Here is a 14,100-nt window from a genome sequence, read left to right as displayed (position 1 = left end):
GTGAATTTATGTTTTGTCTCCTCTGTCTTTCCAATAATGGCCTCTTGGCCTATCTCTTCACATATTTATGGCAAGTCTATAACCTCCTTATCTCTTGACAGATTTGTGCATATTTGTGGCAGGTCAACTTCCATATGGCCTCTCGACCTTCATATATTTTGTTACAATGAGAAACCCTTTAAGAAAAAGAACCTTGGCCTTTATATCCTCCTAAAATCACAATTGTTTTAGTATAGCTTCTTGGCCTACACCACCCTTATATGATTTCGTCATTGGTAAATATGGCCTCTTGGTCTTCCAACAAGAAGTTCTGCTTTCCCTTTCAAAAACTTGTGATGTGATTCTAAAGATGGACCCTCAAATTATTTGACAATGCAAACAGACCTCTAGATCTTATAAGGGTTCGATCATGGCTCTTGGTGAGCACATCTTGTACAATAGTCTTTAAATCACTTTCACAACCAAATAGGTAATTAATCGACCAACTAGGGTGATATGGAGTACCACCGAAGATGGAAAATGTAGGTTAGGGTGAAAGAAATCCCACCGAAATTACGACAAGAATATTCAATCCCGCGAATAAAAACCTGATATGTTGTCAAGAACCATCAAGATGGCAGATGCACAACTATGTTACCATTGTAAGATCCCAAACAACAATAAAAACCAACACATATTTGTTACCATTGTAAGATCCCAAACAACAAAAATCAACATATCTTTGTTACCATTGTAAGATCCCAAACAACAACAAAAATCAACATATCTGACACATTTAAGTGTTCTAATTATAAATACTTGCAATTGAACACCAAATACAAGGGATTTGAAAAGAAAGCAACTACTTATTCTACTAATAGTCAGAAAATATTACATGCCAATGTGATTGGCATGCACGACTGGTCATCAACTGAAAATTCCCAGACACTGAAGCACAATCGTGGACCCTGGATGGATCCACCAAGCAAAGTCTCTATGGGGTTTTCATCCTGGGATCCAAATAGAACTGGCAAAGCCGAGTTCTCAACAAACATACAATAAGATAGACAAACTCGGGATGATCCCACTATCACGGTCCTATCCCATTTATAGATTTGACGGACTGTCTAGAAACTTTATTTTATTGTTTTACCTTGAAAAACTAAGACAAATACCATGGGCAAATACCAAGGTAAATATCATGAGCAGATTTTGTCCACTTTGACTATATCAAAAAAAAATTACATATTAACACACATATCAAAATTATAAATATAATAATAAAAATATAATGTAACTAAAACATAATAACCAAATTAAATAAAAATAAATCTAATAATTTATAAAAATAATAGTATATATATACTATTAATATATATTAACAATTTTAAGATTAATAAAACATAATTATAATTTAATTACATACATATGTATTAATTAAAATATAATTCAATTTAATTATATTAAAAAGAGGTTAATATAACTCAAACTTAATATAAAAATGAAATTTGTATAAATTATAGCATAGTTATAACATAGCTAAATCATATATATGGGGTTTAATAAAATATAAATCTTAATATAAATATTATCTATAGAATTAAAAATAAAATAAAGATTTAATTAAAATATTATTAAGAATATTAATAAAATAAATAAATAAATTTTAAAAAGTTAAAAAATGTATTTTTGGTAGAAATCACATAAAAAAATTTTGCTCACATTTTCGAATCAACTAGTGTGGTTCATCATCAAGACCAGATGAAGAGGCAGACCATGCCAAAGGCTTAAATAGAGAGCAATGTAGAGACCATAATTTCAAATAAGTAGTATTTTTGAAAAATAACATTTAAATTATGATATTAATGTATTAATTTATTTAAAATATCATTAAGTAAAGACTATATTAAACGACTAGTTTTTGAAAGATAATATTTAAATTAATTTATTAAAGTAAAATATTATTGAAAATTCTACTAATGGGAAATAATCCAAAAATATAACTAACCAGAATCAAAAAATCAAAGTCACTAATATTTAAATTATGATATTAATTTATTAAAAATAAATATTATTAAGTAACGGCTATATTTTTTTTGTAAGCTCATTAGGAGTACATCTTCATCATGTCCAACTTCTCACCCTGATCAGGGGATAACACAAGATTTGAACCCAAGACTTTTAGTTAGTTTTCACTTGTGCTACCCCAATCACACTATGTTAAATGGCTAGTTTTTAAATAATAACATTTAAATTAATTTATTAAAATAAAATATTATTAAAAAATTCTATTAATGAAAAATAATTGAAAAATATAACTAACAAAAATAAAAAAATTTCAAAGATCAAACTCCAAACAAAAAGTTAAAAATTATAAAAAGAAAACAAAAATCATATAATAAATAAAAAAAATATATGAAAAAAATATACACAAATAAAAAATAATATTAAATAAATAATTTATTTTTTAATTATATTTTAATAATATAAAATATACAACTTAATAAATTTACACAGTGTAAAATTACATTTCAAATTATTAAATATGCCACTTATAATTATAAGGAGTTAATTTATATAATATACAATTCTAAAATTATATTTCATTCATATAAAACATTCAATTGAATGATTACGAGTCAATTTAAATAATATGAAATCTTTCTTTTCGTAGCTATACAAGAGAATAATAAACTATAAACGTAATCATAACACACAAATCTTTATTAACTTAATTAAATAGTCACGAGAAGAACATTGCAGTGTAATTAAAAGAACAAGATTATTCATTATAGACATTCTTAATAAAATATTTAATAAATCAAAATTCCAGCATATAATAATAAATGGGTCATGCAGTTCTAACTTAGACATTAATAATAAATAAAATATTTAATCAAAAAGAAATAGGTGGGTTTTTCAATCAAATTTCTTTTAAATTTTGCATGAATTTATTGAAATTATAAGTTTGATAAGTAATCTTGTGTAATCGAAGTATCCTCAAAATTTTTCAGGACACATCTATATATACAATTAAAATACTAGTTTAAATAATAGAAATCAAAATTTCAGATCAAAATTTTCCACCAAATTCAAACACCAAAAAATCCAAAAAACCGACACTAAAACCAATTCCAAACTAAATCCCATCCTTATTTAGATCCACAAGACAACAAGACAACAGTACATTACTTGAACCAAATCTCATAATACAAACATAAGTAGAGACTCTAATATATCATATAAACCAGATTGCTCAGTTACCCTTGCTTATAACGTGCGGGATGGGATAAATGGGTTATTTAGATCCACAAGACAAGAGTACATTACTTGAACTAAATCTCATAATACAAATATACGTAGAGAGTCTGTAATATATCATATAAACCCTGATGGCTCAGTTACCCTTGCTTGTAACGTGACCCGCAGCCCATTTTTCATAAAGAGAGTCAACCCACCTACCTTGTATTTCAGCTCTTCATCTTTATTAACCAGTTTCAGTCTGTAACGATATAAAATGGATGCTGCTACATGCTTCATCTGTAAATATGCAAAATCTCTACCTATACACATTCGAGGGCCTGCGTGAAAAACAGGATACTTGTAAACAGATTGGTTCACAAAAACACCCTCATCATTAAGCCATCTTTTTGGCTTGAATTCCATGCAGTCTCTGCCCCAAATGCTCTCCATTCGTCCCATGGCATAAGCAATGTAGATAATACCAGTACCCTTCTTCATAGGCGTCCCATCAGGCAATACCTCGTCCTCTATCGCTTCTCTTCTGTCCAATGGCACAGGAGGGTAAAGTCTCATTGTCTCGGACAAACTTGCATGCAGATAATGCATTTCTTTCAGCTCCTCCCTGCTGAAAAAAAGTGGTTCACCGGGTTTGACATCAACTGCTCTGTTCTTTAAAATGCTCTGGATCTCTTTCAGAATATTTTCTTCCACATGGGGATGTTGAAGCAACAGCCAAAAGAACCAGGAAAGTGCCACGGATGTTGTGTCGCTACCGGCAAGAATGAAGCTCAGACAAATGCCTCGCAAGAACGTGTCGGAATACGGGACTCCATTTTTGTCTCGACATCTCATAAAAATAGACAATAAATCTGCACGACTATCTGACATCCCAATTTTCTCCATACGCACTTCCTCCCTTCTGGACGAAACGATCTCCATGACAAACTGGTCGATGGTCTTCAGAGCAGACTGAAGTTTCCCGTCGATCCCCCCTGAACCCAAAACCCTCATGATTTTTCTCAAAAACATAGGCGTTATGAATCGACTATACGACGCTTCAAGAGCATCGTTGAATGCTTTGACAAAGGGAATGACAGGCAGAGATGGAGATAAACACCCCACATCCACTCCAAACGCAACTTTGCAGATGTTGTCAAACGTGAAACGAAAGAGCATGTCTTGAAAATCGATGGCACTTCTCTTGGATATTGTGTTATCCAGAATAGGGATCAGATTTTGGCGCAAGGAATATTGTATGGACTTCACCGCATAAGTGAGACTAGATACAGAGTTAAACTCTACCACAGACGGCTTCCTTTGTTGAATCCATAGCTCTCCATCGACGTTAAACAATCCGTCCCCAAATACATCTGTAAACGCGTTCCTGAAACCGGGACCCTTTGGGAAACTTGAAAACCTAGTTGTGAGAATGTACTCCACGTTTGCCGGATCGCTGGTAAGGACAGTTGGCTGCGGAAGGCCTTTCACAACAAAAGTTCCCCCACATCCGATCAGGATTCGTGAAATCCAATCGTATAGATCGCTGAAATGTATGAACAACGACGGGAGTATCCCTAGGAAAGGCCATTCTGGAGGGGCTCCGCTCTTTGCTTTTCTGCTGAGAAATAGAAAATAGTATGTCAAGGCAAGGAAGCTGACGATCGAGAGAAGGAAGATATCGAACCCCATATTGTGAAGAAGCATGGAGCACACGACCGAATGCATGCCAGCAGCCGAGGAGTTGCATGAGTACTTAACATCACACCTACCTGTCACGACGAGGGAATGATGGTATCATGAATTTATTGCATCTTTATCTTTGCACCGAACAAGTACTATGGAATCTGGGATAGAATTTGACGGGTAAATTGCCCGTCACTCGCCAATCTGTCGGTATTCATTTTCTTGTGACAGTGTACATTCATCTGCTGGTCTAAATTTTGTTAGATTCGTCTAAATATATAGAAAAATTTTGTTAGACTAATCTAAATATACAGAGTGAAATGGTTTGTTTTCTAGGGTGAAAATGGATTTAGCATCCTCAAAACCTAAGGCACTAAAACCAAAGTTTAATAGTTGTAATGGTTACAGAATTTCTAAAAATATTAACACATTTTTTCAAAATCTTGTTTGGAATTTCCATTATTTCAAACCAAATTGTAGCCTCATTAAACTATGGCATTTATATTAGAATTTCAAAACCAGAGTAGGTCAAATTTGAAAGTTTTAAAGATCAATTTAAAACCCAGTTGTTGCCACTTTTTGGAAGCTTTTTAGGTGGGGGTTTCTGGTCTAATTTCTCTAAAATCTAGTAGGAATTTGTTGAAATCACAAGTTTGATAGGTAACCCCTTCACAATCCAAGCGCCCTATGGGTTTTTCAGTGTGTTGAATCCATATATACAATAAAAAAAACCAGTTTAAATAACACAAATCAAAATTTCACCTCAAATTTTTCCACCGAATTTGAAAAGTCCAAAAAATCTCACTAAGACTATTTAAAAACTTTAAACATCACATTAATGAATAACTTAACAAAGGCACAAATTCTCTAAAAATACGATGCTAAACGTTCTATATAAACACGCTAAACGTTCCGGTGACAACGAGTAGACGCGCGCCAATCCTTTCAAGAAAACGTTGTTGGTGTGACAATCGAATTGTTAGTACAATCGGTGGTTACTATATGTGTATGGTGTCGTTTTCACTCTTCAACTAATGAAATCATTGCACCGAAAGCACTTCATTTTAAGGAATTACTTGTCGAGTTCAGTGTGCGGGTGATGTCTATCAATGGTCTATTTTAAAATACATCAAACTATTTTCATATATTTAAAAAAAAAAATCTTTTAATATATTATTGAATTCTTTCCCCCAAAAAATTAGCTTTTTCTTAATTGGTTTAAACTTAAGTGCAAATTGTTATATGTCTTTTCTGATTTAATTTTGAGTAGATTTATTTTAATTTTAGATTTATTAAGTGTTTAGAGGAATCAAATTTTTTTATAGTGAATTTCTTTTAATATAAATTTGAAAAAAAGTTTACACCTCTATAAAACGTTATAACATTTCTTCCACATTAAACTAGAGAATAATTTAGTACTTTTTATTTTATTTATAATAACAAACCAAATAAATAAATAAATAAACACATAATAATTCAATAATCATCTTTATATAATAACTATTACATTACAACATTTCTTCCACACTAAACTAGAGAATAATTTAATACTTTTTATTTTATTTTATAATAACAAACCAAATAAATAAACACATAATAATTCAATAATCATCTTTATATAATAACTATTATTTTGTTATAACAAATTATTTATCCTACATATTCTTTCATTACAAGACATTTTTAACAAATCAATCATCTTTATATGATAACTATTATTATTATTATTATTCAATTTTAAAGTCACTAAATTGGTGTATGAGACCCCCTTGTTTGTGACCATGAAATGATTGTATTATTGTCTACAAAAGCATACATACTCTACCCTATTTATTTTTAAACCTTTTAACCTCTTAAAAGGAAACACATACTCTTAACCAAACTATTATTATCCATGAAAACATACATACTCTACCCCATCTAATTTTAAACTTGTAACCTCTTAAAAAGAAACACATACTCTTAACCAAATTATTTACCTATCGTTATAACAAATAATTTATCTTACCAATTTTCATTATAAAACATTATCGTATTCCATAAAATAAATAGTATATTTGTCCTCCTCGCTGCTTTGGCATTTGTCAACCAAATCAGGATAAATGGAATTGCTAAAGCCCAATATTTTTCTTCTTTGTTTTTGTAATATCAAGGTCCTTACCTTATCTTTACGAATACAATTTGTATTTACATATTTTCCATTAATTTTTTTATCCATCGTTATCTACATTATTCATCCATTGATTTTACTATAAAACATAACATCTATCCTCATCTACGTTATAAATCCATTGATCATTCTCTACCCAAACAACTTATACTTTATAAGATTACATGTGTGATATTAACACAATATTTTTCCCTTCTAGAAACTTGTGCCCTTTTGGAATGAAACAAAATGAGACACTTCACGTGAGTTGTAGGTCGATAAGATTCTTTTATAAGAAAAAATTAAGAGCGTTTGTATTGATAAAAGGTTGTTACATTTCAAAAAAATCAGAAATAAACCCCCTCACATTCCATATGACAAAAATGCTTAGTGATATCACATCCCATATGCTAAAAAATTGTTTGTAATAAGAGTCTACACAAATTTATAAAAACCATAATAAATACTACATCTCTAATGTTCACATATAAACTAAAAATTGCAAAAAAAAAAGATCCACGCTCATATATGAATGCTTAGTGATATCACATCCGATATGTTAAAAAATGTATGTAATAAAAGCTTACACAAATTTATAAAAACCATAATAAATACTACATCTTTAATGTTGATATATAAACTAAAATTTACAAAAAAAATCCACTCATATAGGAAGACTTATATGCAAATAATTTTCCTTTACTTTCAGAGATTCTCATTGAAATAGCTAATATATGATCTCTCCATGAAGATACATGTGACCCATTTTAGATAGTGTATTAGCTACACCGTTATGTTGGGGATATATGTGTAATACATTAAAAGTCATAATATTTTATTTTGTAAGACTTATTTTATGTTGGCGATATATGTGTGTAATATCTCAAAATTTATAGTATTTTATTTTGCAAGATTTATTTTATTGTGAAAGACTTTTTGAATATATATTTAAAAATTATGTAATTATTGAGACAATTTATTTTTAATTAATAAAATTAATATGTATCTAGATAAGCCATGTTGAAAATGAATGGACTATGATAATATGGGGGAGACTCGGTGACTCTTGGGAAAATATAAAAATTCGAGTTGAGACAAAAAACCTAAAATATAGACTCAACTAACCAAATTTTGGGGTGGTTGAATAGTGGAAGTTAAGACCTAAGCATTAAGGATGGAGGTGTTGGTGTTTTTGGCTACGGTAGGACGTTGTGTGGGGGAGCCAAGTACCCATTAGCACTAGATGTTGTTGGAATTAATGCTTACATTCCATATTTGAGAAATTGGTTTGTGATGGTTGAGAAATTCTCTCAACCACTTTCTCTAAATTAGGAATAAGTTGGATCTCAAAAACTCTATTTAATAGAGTGATCTAAATGTAATCTGGGTGTGAGTGTCTTTGCACATACACCATTTGTGCATAATATATGATTGAGTTTTTGTGATTGTGTGATTTTAGCTGTTTCTATCATGGTATCAGAGCACAGGATCAGAGGCCTGTGTATTGTGAGTCCAAATCCATTTTTTTGTGTTTGTCCATCATAATCGACGTTGTTTTTATTTCTGTCTTTTAATGCCCGGTGCTGAACGCAAACGCGAGACAGGTATGCTGGACCTGCCAGAGAGCTGTATATCTGCCATTTTCTCCTTTACTATGCCGCGCGACATTAGCAGACTGTCAGTTGTCTCCAAGCTCTTCAAATCTGTGTCCTATTCGGACGATCTCTGTGTCCTATCAAAATGGGTGTCTGAAATCAAGGAACCCAAAAAGAAAAGCAAAATCTGGCTCGGCTCCTTCGATACTCCAGAGATGGCCGCTCGAGCTTACGACGTCGCTGAGTTCTACCTGAAGGGCAAGAAGCAGGCGTTGCTTAATTTTCCAGAGATGATTGATCACCTTTTGCGGCCACTTTCTTTGTCTCCGCACGACATTCAGGTTGCTGCGGAAGAAGCAGCTGTTGCGTTCTATTTCAGCAAACAAGAGAGGAAAAGCCCTAGAAACCCTCCTGTAAGTAATGAGCCCCCCTCCTCGCATCAATTATTAACAGTAATTAGCTCAGGCTTTGAGTCCACAGATGTCGATCTACCAGGGGAAGCGGATACTAGTAATTATTCCTCATCGGTTTGTACACCAACCGAAGGTGTTGGTGAGTCCGAAAATACAGTGGTGGAGGACGATTCGTTCGAGTCTTTCAATTTATTTACCAATTTGGCAGAAGCTCCTCTGCTCTCTCCCCGTCCTCTGTTTAATGGGCACGAAGAGGGCTTGGCTGGAAGGATCCCCATCGAAATTGGGTTACATGTTATCTGCAAGAGCCTTAACTATCATTTGGGGCGACGACGAACGATATTGGCGTTTTGCTCGTGGAGACGGACACGACTCCAGATTCGAGGTGCTTGCGGAATTAACAGTGGTTTCGTGGTTGGAGGTCCGTGGTCAAATCGACTGCAGGCTTTTGTCTCCGGATACCAACTACAGAGTGGTGTTTGTCCTTAAATTCAGAGAACGTCAGTTTGGGTGGACAATGCCAGTTACTTTTTCAATTACAACGCCGGACAGAGAACAGATGGAAAATACATTTGTGATTATATTAGTTTAATTTCCATTATTATAAAATGTTTGAAGAAATCAAGAAGTAGTAGTAAGGCTCAATATGGATGGTTGTCCAGATAGTATGGCAGTTGCGGATCTAGGGAAGGATCCCTCATTAGTGGTAGACGTGGAAGTGGTTTCCTAATGAGGTTATGCGACAGATTAGGATGCTGTCCAATAATTGACTTCGGGAGGTCCTTGATTCGGGAGTTGAGGAAGGGAACTCGGGAATCCAACTTGCCAACTACACCTTTCCGAGGGTTACGAGGCAACTTGATGGAGCATCTACTGATAAGCTTGATTATTTTGTTATTTTCATGTAATGTAATCATTAAGGGGGGATGTTGGAATTAATGCTTACATTCCATATTTGAGAAATTGGTTTGTGATGGTTGAGAAATTCTCTCAACCACTCTCTCTAAATTAGGAATAAGTTGGATCTCAAAAACTCTATTTAATAGAGTGATCTAAATGTAATCTGGGTGTGAGTGTCTTTGCACATACACCATTTGTGCATAATATATGATTGAGTTTGTGTGATTGTGTGATTTTAGCTGTTTCTATCAGATGTGAAGCACTGAGAAAAAGTGTGAGGCTATGGAAAACTTTTGTAACAATATCCAAAAATAAAAGTATTGTTATGAACGCTTGAAGGGTGTGAGGTATTGGTATTAGAAAGAACAAGACTTGTTTTCTATTTTTAAAGAACAATGAGAATCGGTAGTAGAAATTCCAAAAGAATTTGTTAGTAGACTATAATTAGAATTTACCTTATCCAAGCATGGAAAATAGTGTAGCATTATCTTTATGTTTCGAAGTTATTTCTTTATAGTAGAGAACTATTGAAGTTTGGAAAAAAATAAGGAACAACTGTAAATAAATATCATATTATAGAGATGTACAAGTTATGTATGTTTCGAACTACATTTAAAATTAACTAAAAGTAGAAAGAGATAATTAATAAAATAAAACAATTTCCACTGAGGTGGCCAAGAAATGAGGCTTCAAGATTTTTAAGTCCTCGCCTAACAGTTTCTAGTAGTCTATATGAAAAGGCCCCTTTGATTTACAAACTTTGGGGTCTATCGGGAATGAAAGTATTTCTTAAAAAAAATGTAATACTAGAAATGTGCATGCTGCCTAAATTTATAATACACTTGTATCCCTCTAACAAAGGAAAGAGTTTGTTAATTACATAGTAACGATACACGAAAACAAGAATGAAGCTTACAATTTTTTGCCTAATATTGTACAATAATCCATAACAAAAGTATCATTGACTATACACATTTCTTGAGTTATGGGGTCAAAAGCCATTTTATTTAAAAAAAAAGTTGTAATGCTAGCAAAAAATAAAAAAATAGACCTTATACAAAATATGCTAGAAAATGGAAAATAAATATATTCACGTTTAAATTAATTTTGAATATATCGAGTCATAGGGTCAAAACCCTTCCCCTATTTCATGGACTGAAACAAAATCTAAACGTATCCTAGGGTCATAAGGTCGAACCCTCCCCCTCTTTCTTTAACTAACAAGACATAAGTACGTCAAGTGAATCACATAAATAATATTACATAACATATGCAAATTAATCCATTTAGAACTAAAGAAGGAAATTTTGGAAATAAAAAATTACAACCATTTTAATAACATTACCAACCCAAAATAACCAAAATATTACATTTGGGATCATAGCGGTAAACCCTCACTCTTCAATTAAATATGCATAAAAACAATACTACGCTAGCTAGTTACAAAAATTCACATAAGTGAATACAATAATTACAAGAGGTTACATATAACAAAAACATCGGAAACCACCCAAGGGTTTAAGACATTGAAGATGGCCAAACAAAAAACCTAAAGTGATGTCGAGTGAGAGGGTCTTAATGTCATCATTACACCTCTTAATTGGGCATGCAAATACATGCAATCAAACTCTAGAGTCAGTTTGTGTTCCACAGATAACCCTGAAGCTACTTGTGCTCCGGGAAAAGCCTTGAATCGACAAGCTCCAATGGGACACATAAAGGGATGAACTTGAAAGAAAAGCTTACTCTATCAAATTTTGTTGATGGTGACCCATAATCACCTAGAAAATTAGTGAACCAAGAAGTAACTCAATTGGGTTAATGGTAAATGGAAATATCCATTGTAAGTGTTATAAGCAGAACATTTTTGGTTGTGTGGGGCCTGACCCAGGTTCAACGTTAGTTAGCCAAACAAATCCTACATTACTGGCCCTTTCGGGATCAGCCCGCGAAGCGCAAAACGAAGTCTCACCCAAAGCAGTATGGGGGGATGCTGGAACCAAGTTTCTGCTTCCTGAGATGGCCGTGATGTCGGGTTATACCCTCCGTTCCTACTTTCGTGCAGGTCACTAAGCTTTAGGGCTCTGTCAGTCTATCCCTTTATTCCGCCCTTCAATACCTCCGCGAAGGTGTATGATTGACCTCCTCGCAGCCTTAACCCACTGTCCAGGTACTTTCGCACTGCTATGATATCGTATTGTACAAGTTCCCAAGTTATCTTAAGTGTTTTACTTATCTTACTAAACAATCACAGTTAGTGTTGCGTAAACTGATATTCTTACTTGCGTTCAATTAACCAACATAATCACACACATTCGCGCATCACATAAACATTATAGATTAAACCCAAAACACAATATAACCAGATGCATCAACATGAAATAAATACACAAAATTTGCAGAATACTTCTCTTTATTGATATCTTCAGATTATTACAGACTCTATCTGCCCTGCGCACACAGTTGCAGGGGTCCGTGCACTCACCTGCGGACTTCCACCCTAGGCCTCTGTGCACTCAGCCGCTGAGCCTCTACCTATGCTAAGACCCTATACACTTAGACTTATCTACCATGACTCCAAGACTTGTCTTCTTCTACTAAACTAAACTACTTAGAGATTACTTACTTTGCTACTTTTTATACAATCACATGGTCCGTGGACCATGGGTGGATCTTTATAGCCGACTTACACCTTACAAAATAAGGGTGGACAACCCTTTATGACTCTTGACACCTTCATGCTCCACGACCACAAAATGTGGAGACTTTATAACTTTATTACACAATTGACCCAAAACATGGGCTTTTAGCCCCAAAACTGTCCTTGGGGGATCCCGTTCCCAACAAGACCCCAACACAAACATGGTGACTCATCCTTGATTCACCCCAACACAAACATGGTGACTCATCCTTGACCTCCCAGCTCAACCTGTATGACCACAACCTCGACAATGCACTGTGTGGTTGCCTGCTTCGCTTCCTCGACCAACTACTCCGTCGCAGGTCCTGAATTGTCGGCCTGAAGCTTCTGCTGAGTTGCTTGCAGAGTCGCAAGATTTACTTCAATAGAGGTCGTGACTGCATAAGCCTCATCCAACCAGGGCTTCAAGTGCGCCTTCAACACTGCCTCCTTGTGTTGCACTGCATCTACCTATTCTTTCAACTTCTTGGCCTCATGTAGCTTTGCCAGTCTCTGTGTGAGCATGATGGTTCGTGTTGTACCTTTTACTTCGTCATAGCATTGTTGCAGCTCTCATGCCTTTGTCTCCAGTCGTTATACATTAGGGTCCTCCTGCAGGATCGTCAAGACCTCGAACGACTGTTCGAAAAGTTGTGTGTAGTTTGCTACTGCACTTTCAACTGCTGATATCCCCTCTGTGATAGCAGTTGCACGCTGCTCCTTTACTTCTGGCAGAGTTGAAGGCTAGGCCTTCAGTTGTAACTCTATAATCTGTAGGTTTAGCTCTAGCTGAACCCTAGCCATCTTTGTGCGAGCATCATGCACCCCTATATCAACCTTGTAGGCATGCACCTTGATTGGTTTTTCCTCAGGAATGGCTAACTCCGGGACCAAGACTGTAATCAGGGTGCAGTTGTAGTGTGGCACCCATAGCAGGTTGAGTAGACCTACCTTGTCTACTCCGCTGAGCCACTTCCGTGGTTCCAGTGTGGTCATCCTGGTGGTTGTGTCAATAATGTGGTGCATCAGCTACTCGGTCACCAAGTGTGGGAACTTCTCATGGTCAGCTAAGTCCCAATCTTCCAGCTTTAACAGAGAAACTGCAACCTTTGGGGCAGCTTCCTGTGCCTCCCTAACAACCTCTGGCATAACCTCCTTGGTTGTCACTGCTTCGGTGTCCATAGCTTTTGCGGGTGTTGACATGATGCTATTCAACAGCTCCTGTGTCACCTGTGGTAATTGCTCAAATGCCAAGCTCGCTATCAGATCTTCAAAGAATTCACAGTTCATGTGCACCTGAGAGCTCAACATCTCAATTCTAAAAATTCCAAGTGTTTTTTGCTGGGAGCCACCTGTAATTTATAGGGTATTTTGAATTCAAATCCATCCGTTCCCCCCACATTCACTTCATTAATGCCAGATTAGCAGCAGATTTCCAAGGATCTTACCCATAAAGTT

General features: G+C 34.6%; 1 protein-coding gene and 1 pseudogene across 1 annotated transcript; one reads left to right on the top strand and one right to left on the bottom strand.

The window, feature by feature from the left end:
* Nucleotides 1-3,357: 3,357 nt before the first annotated feature.
* LOC149178463 (cytochrome P450 86B1 pseudogene) lies at nt 3,358-4,911 on the bottom strand (annotated as a pseudogene).
* Nucleotides 4,912-8,627: 3,716 nt separating this feature from the next.
* LOC149178462 (uncharacterized) lies at nt 8,628-9,551 on the top strand. The gene has a single exon (XM_089422107.1). The coding sequence runs from the start codon at nt 8,628-8,630 to the stop codon at nt 9,549-9,551; it is 924 nt and encodes a 307-aa protein (XP_089278233.1).
* The last annotated feature ends 4,549 nt before the right edge of the window (nt 9,552-14,100 follow it).

This window comes from Pinus tabuliformis, chromosome 4_1 (assembly GCF_031772625.1).
Source record: "Pinus tabuliformis cultivar Carrire ecotype Pingquan chromosome 4_1, CPIR1, whole genome shotgun sequence".
Lineage (NCBI taxonomy): Eukaryota > Viridiplantae > Streptophyta > Pinopsida > Pinales > Pinaceae > Pinus > Pinus tabuliformis.
The sequence above is the reverse complement of the archived record's forward strand: the minus strand, read 5'-3'. Positions and strand labels throughout refer to the sequence as shown.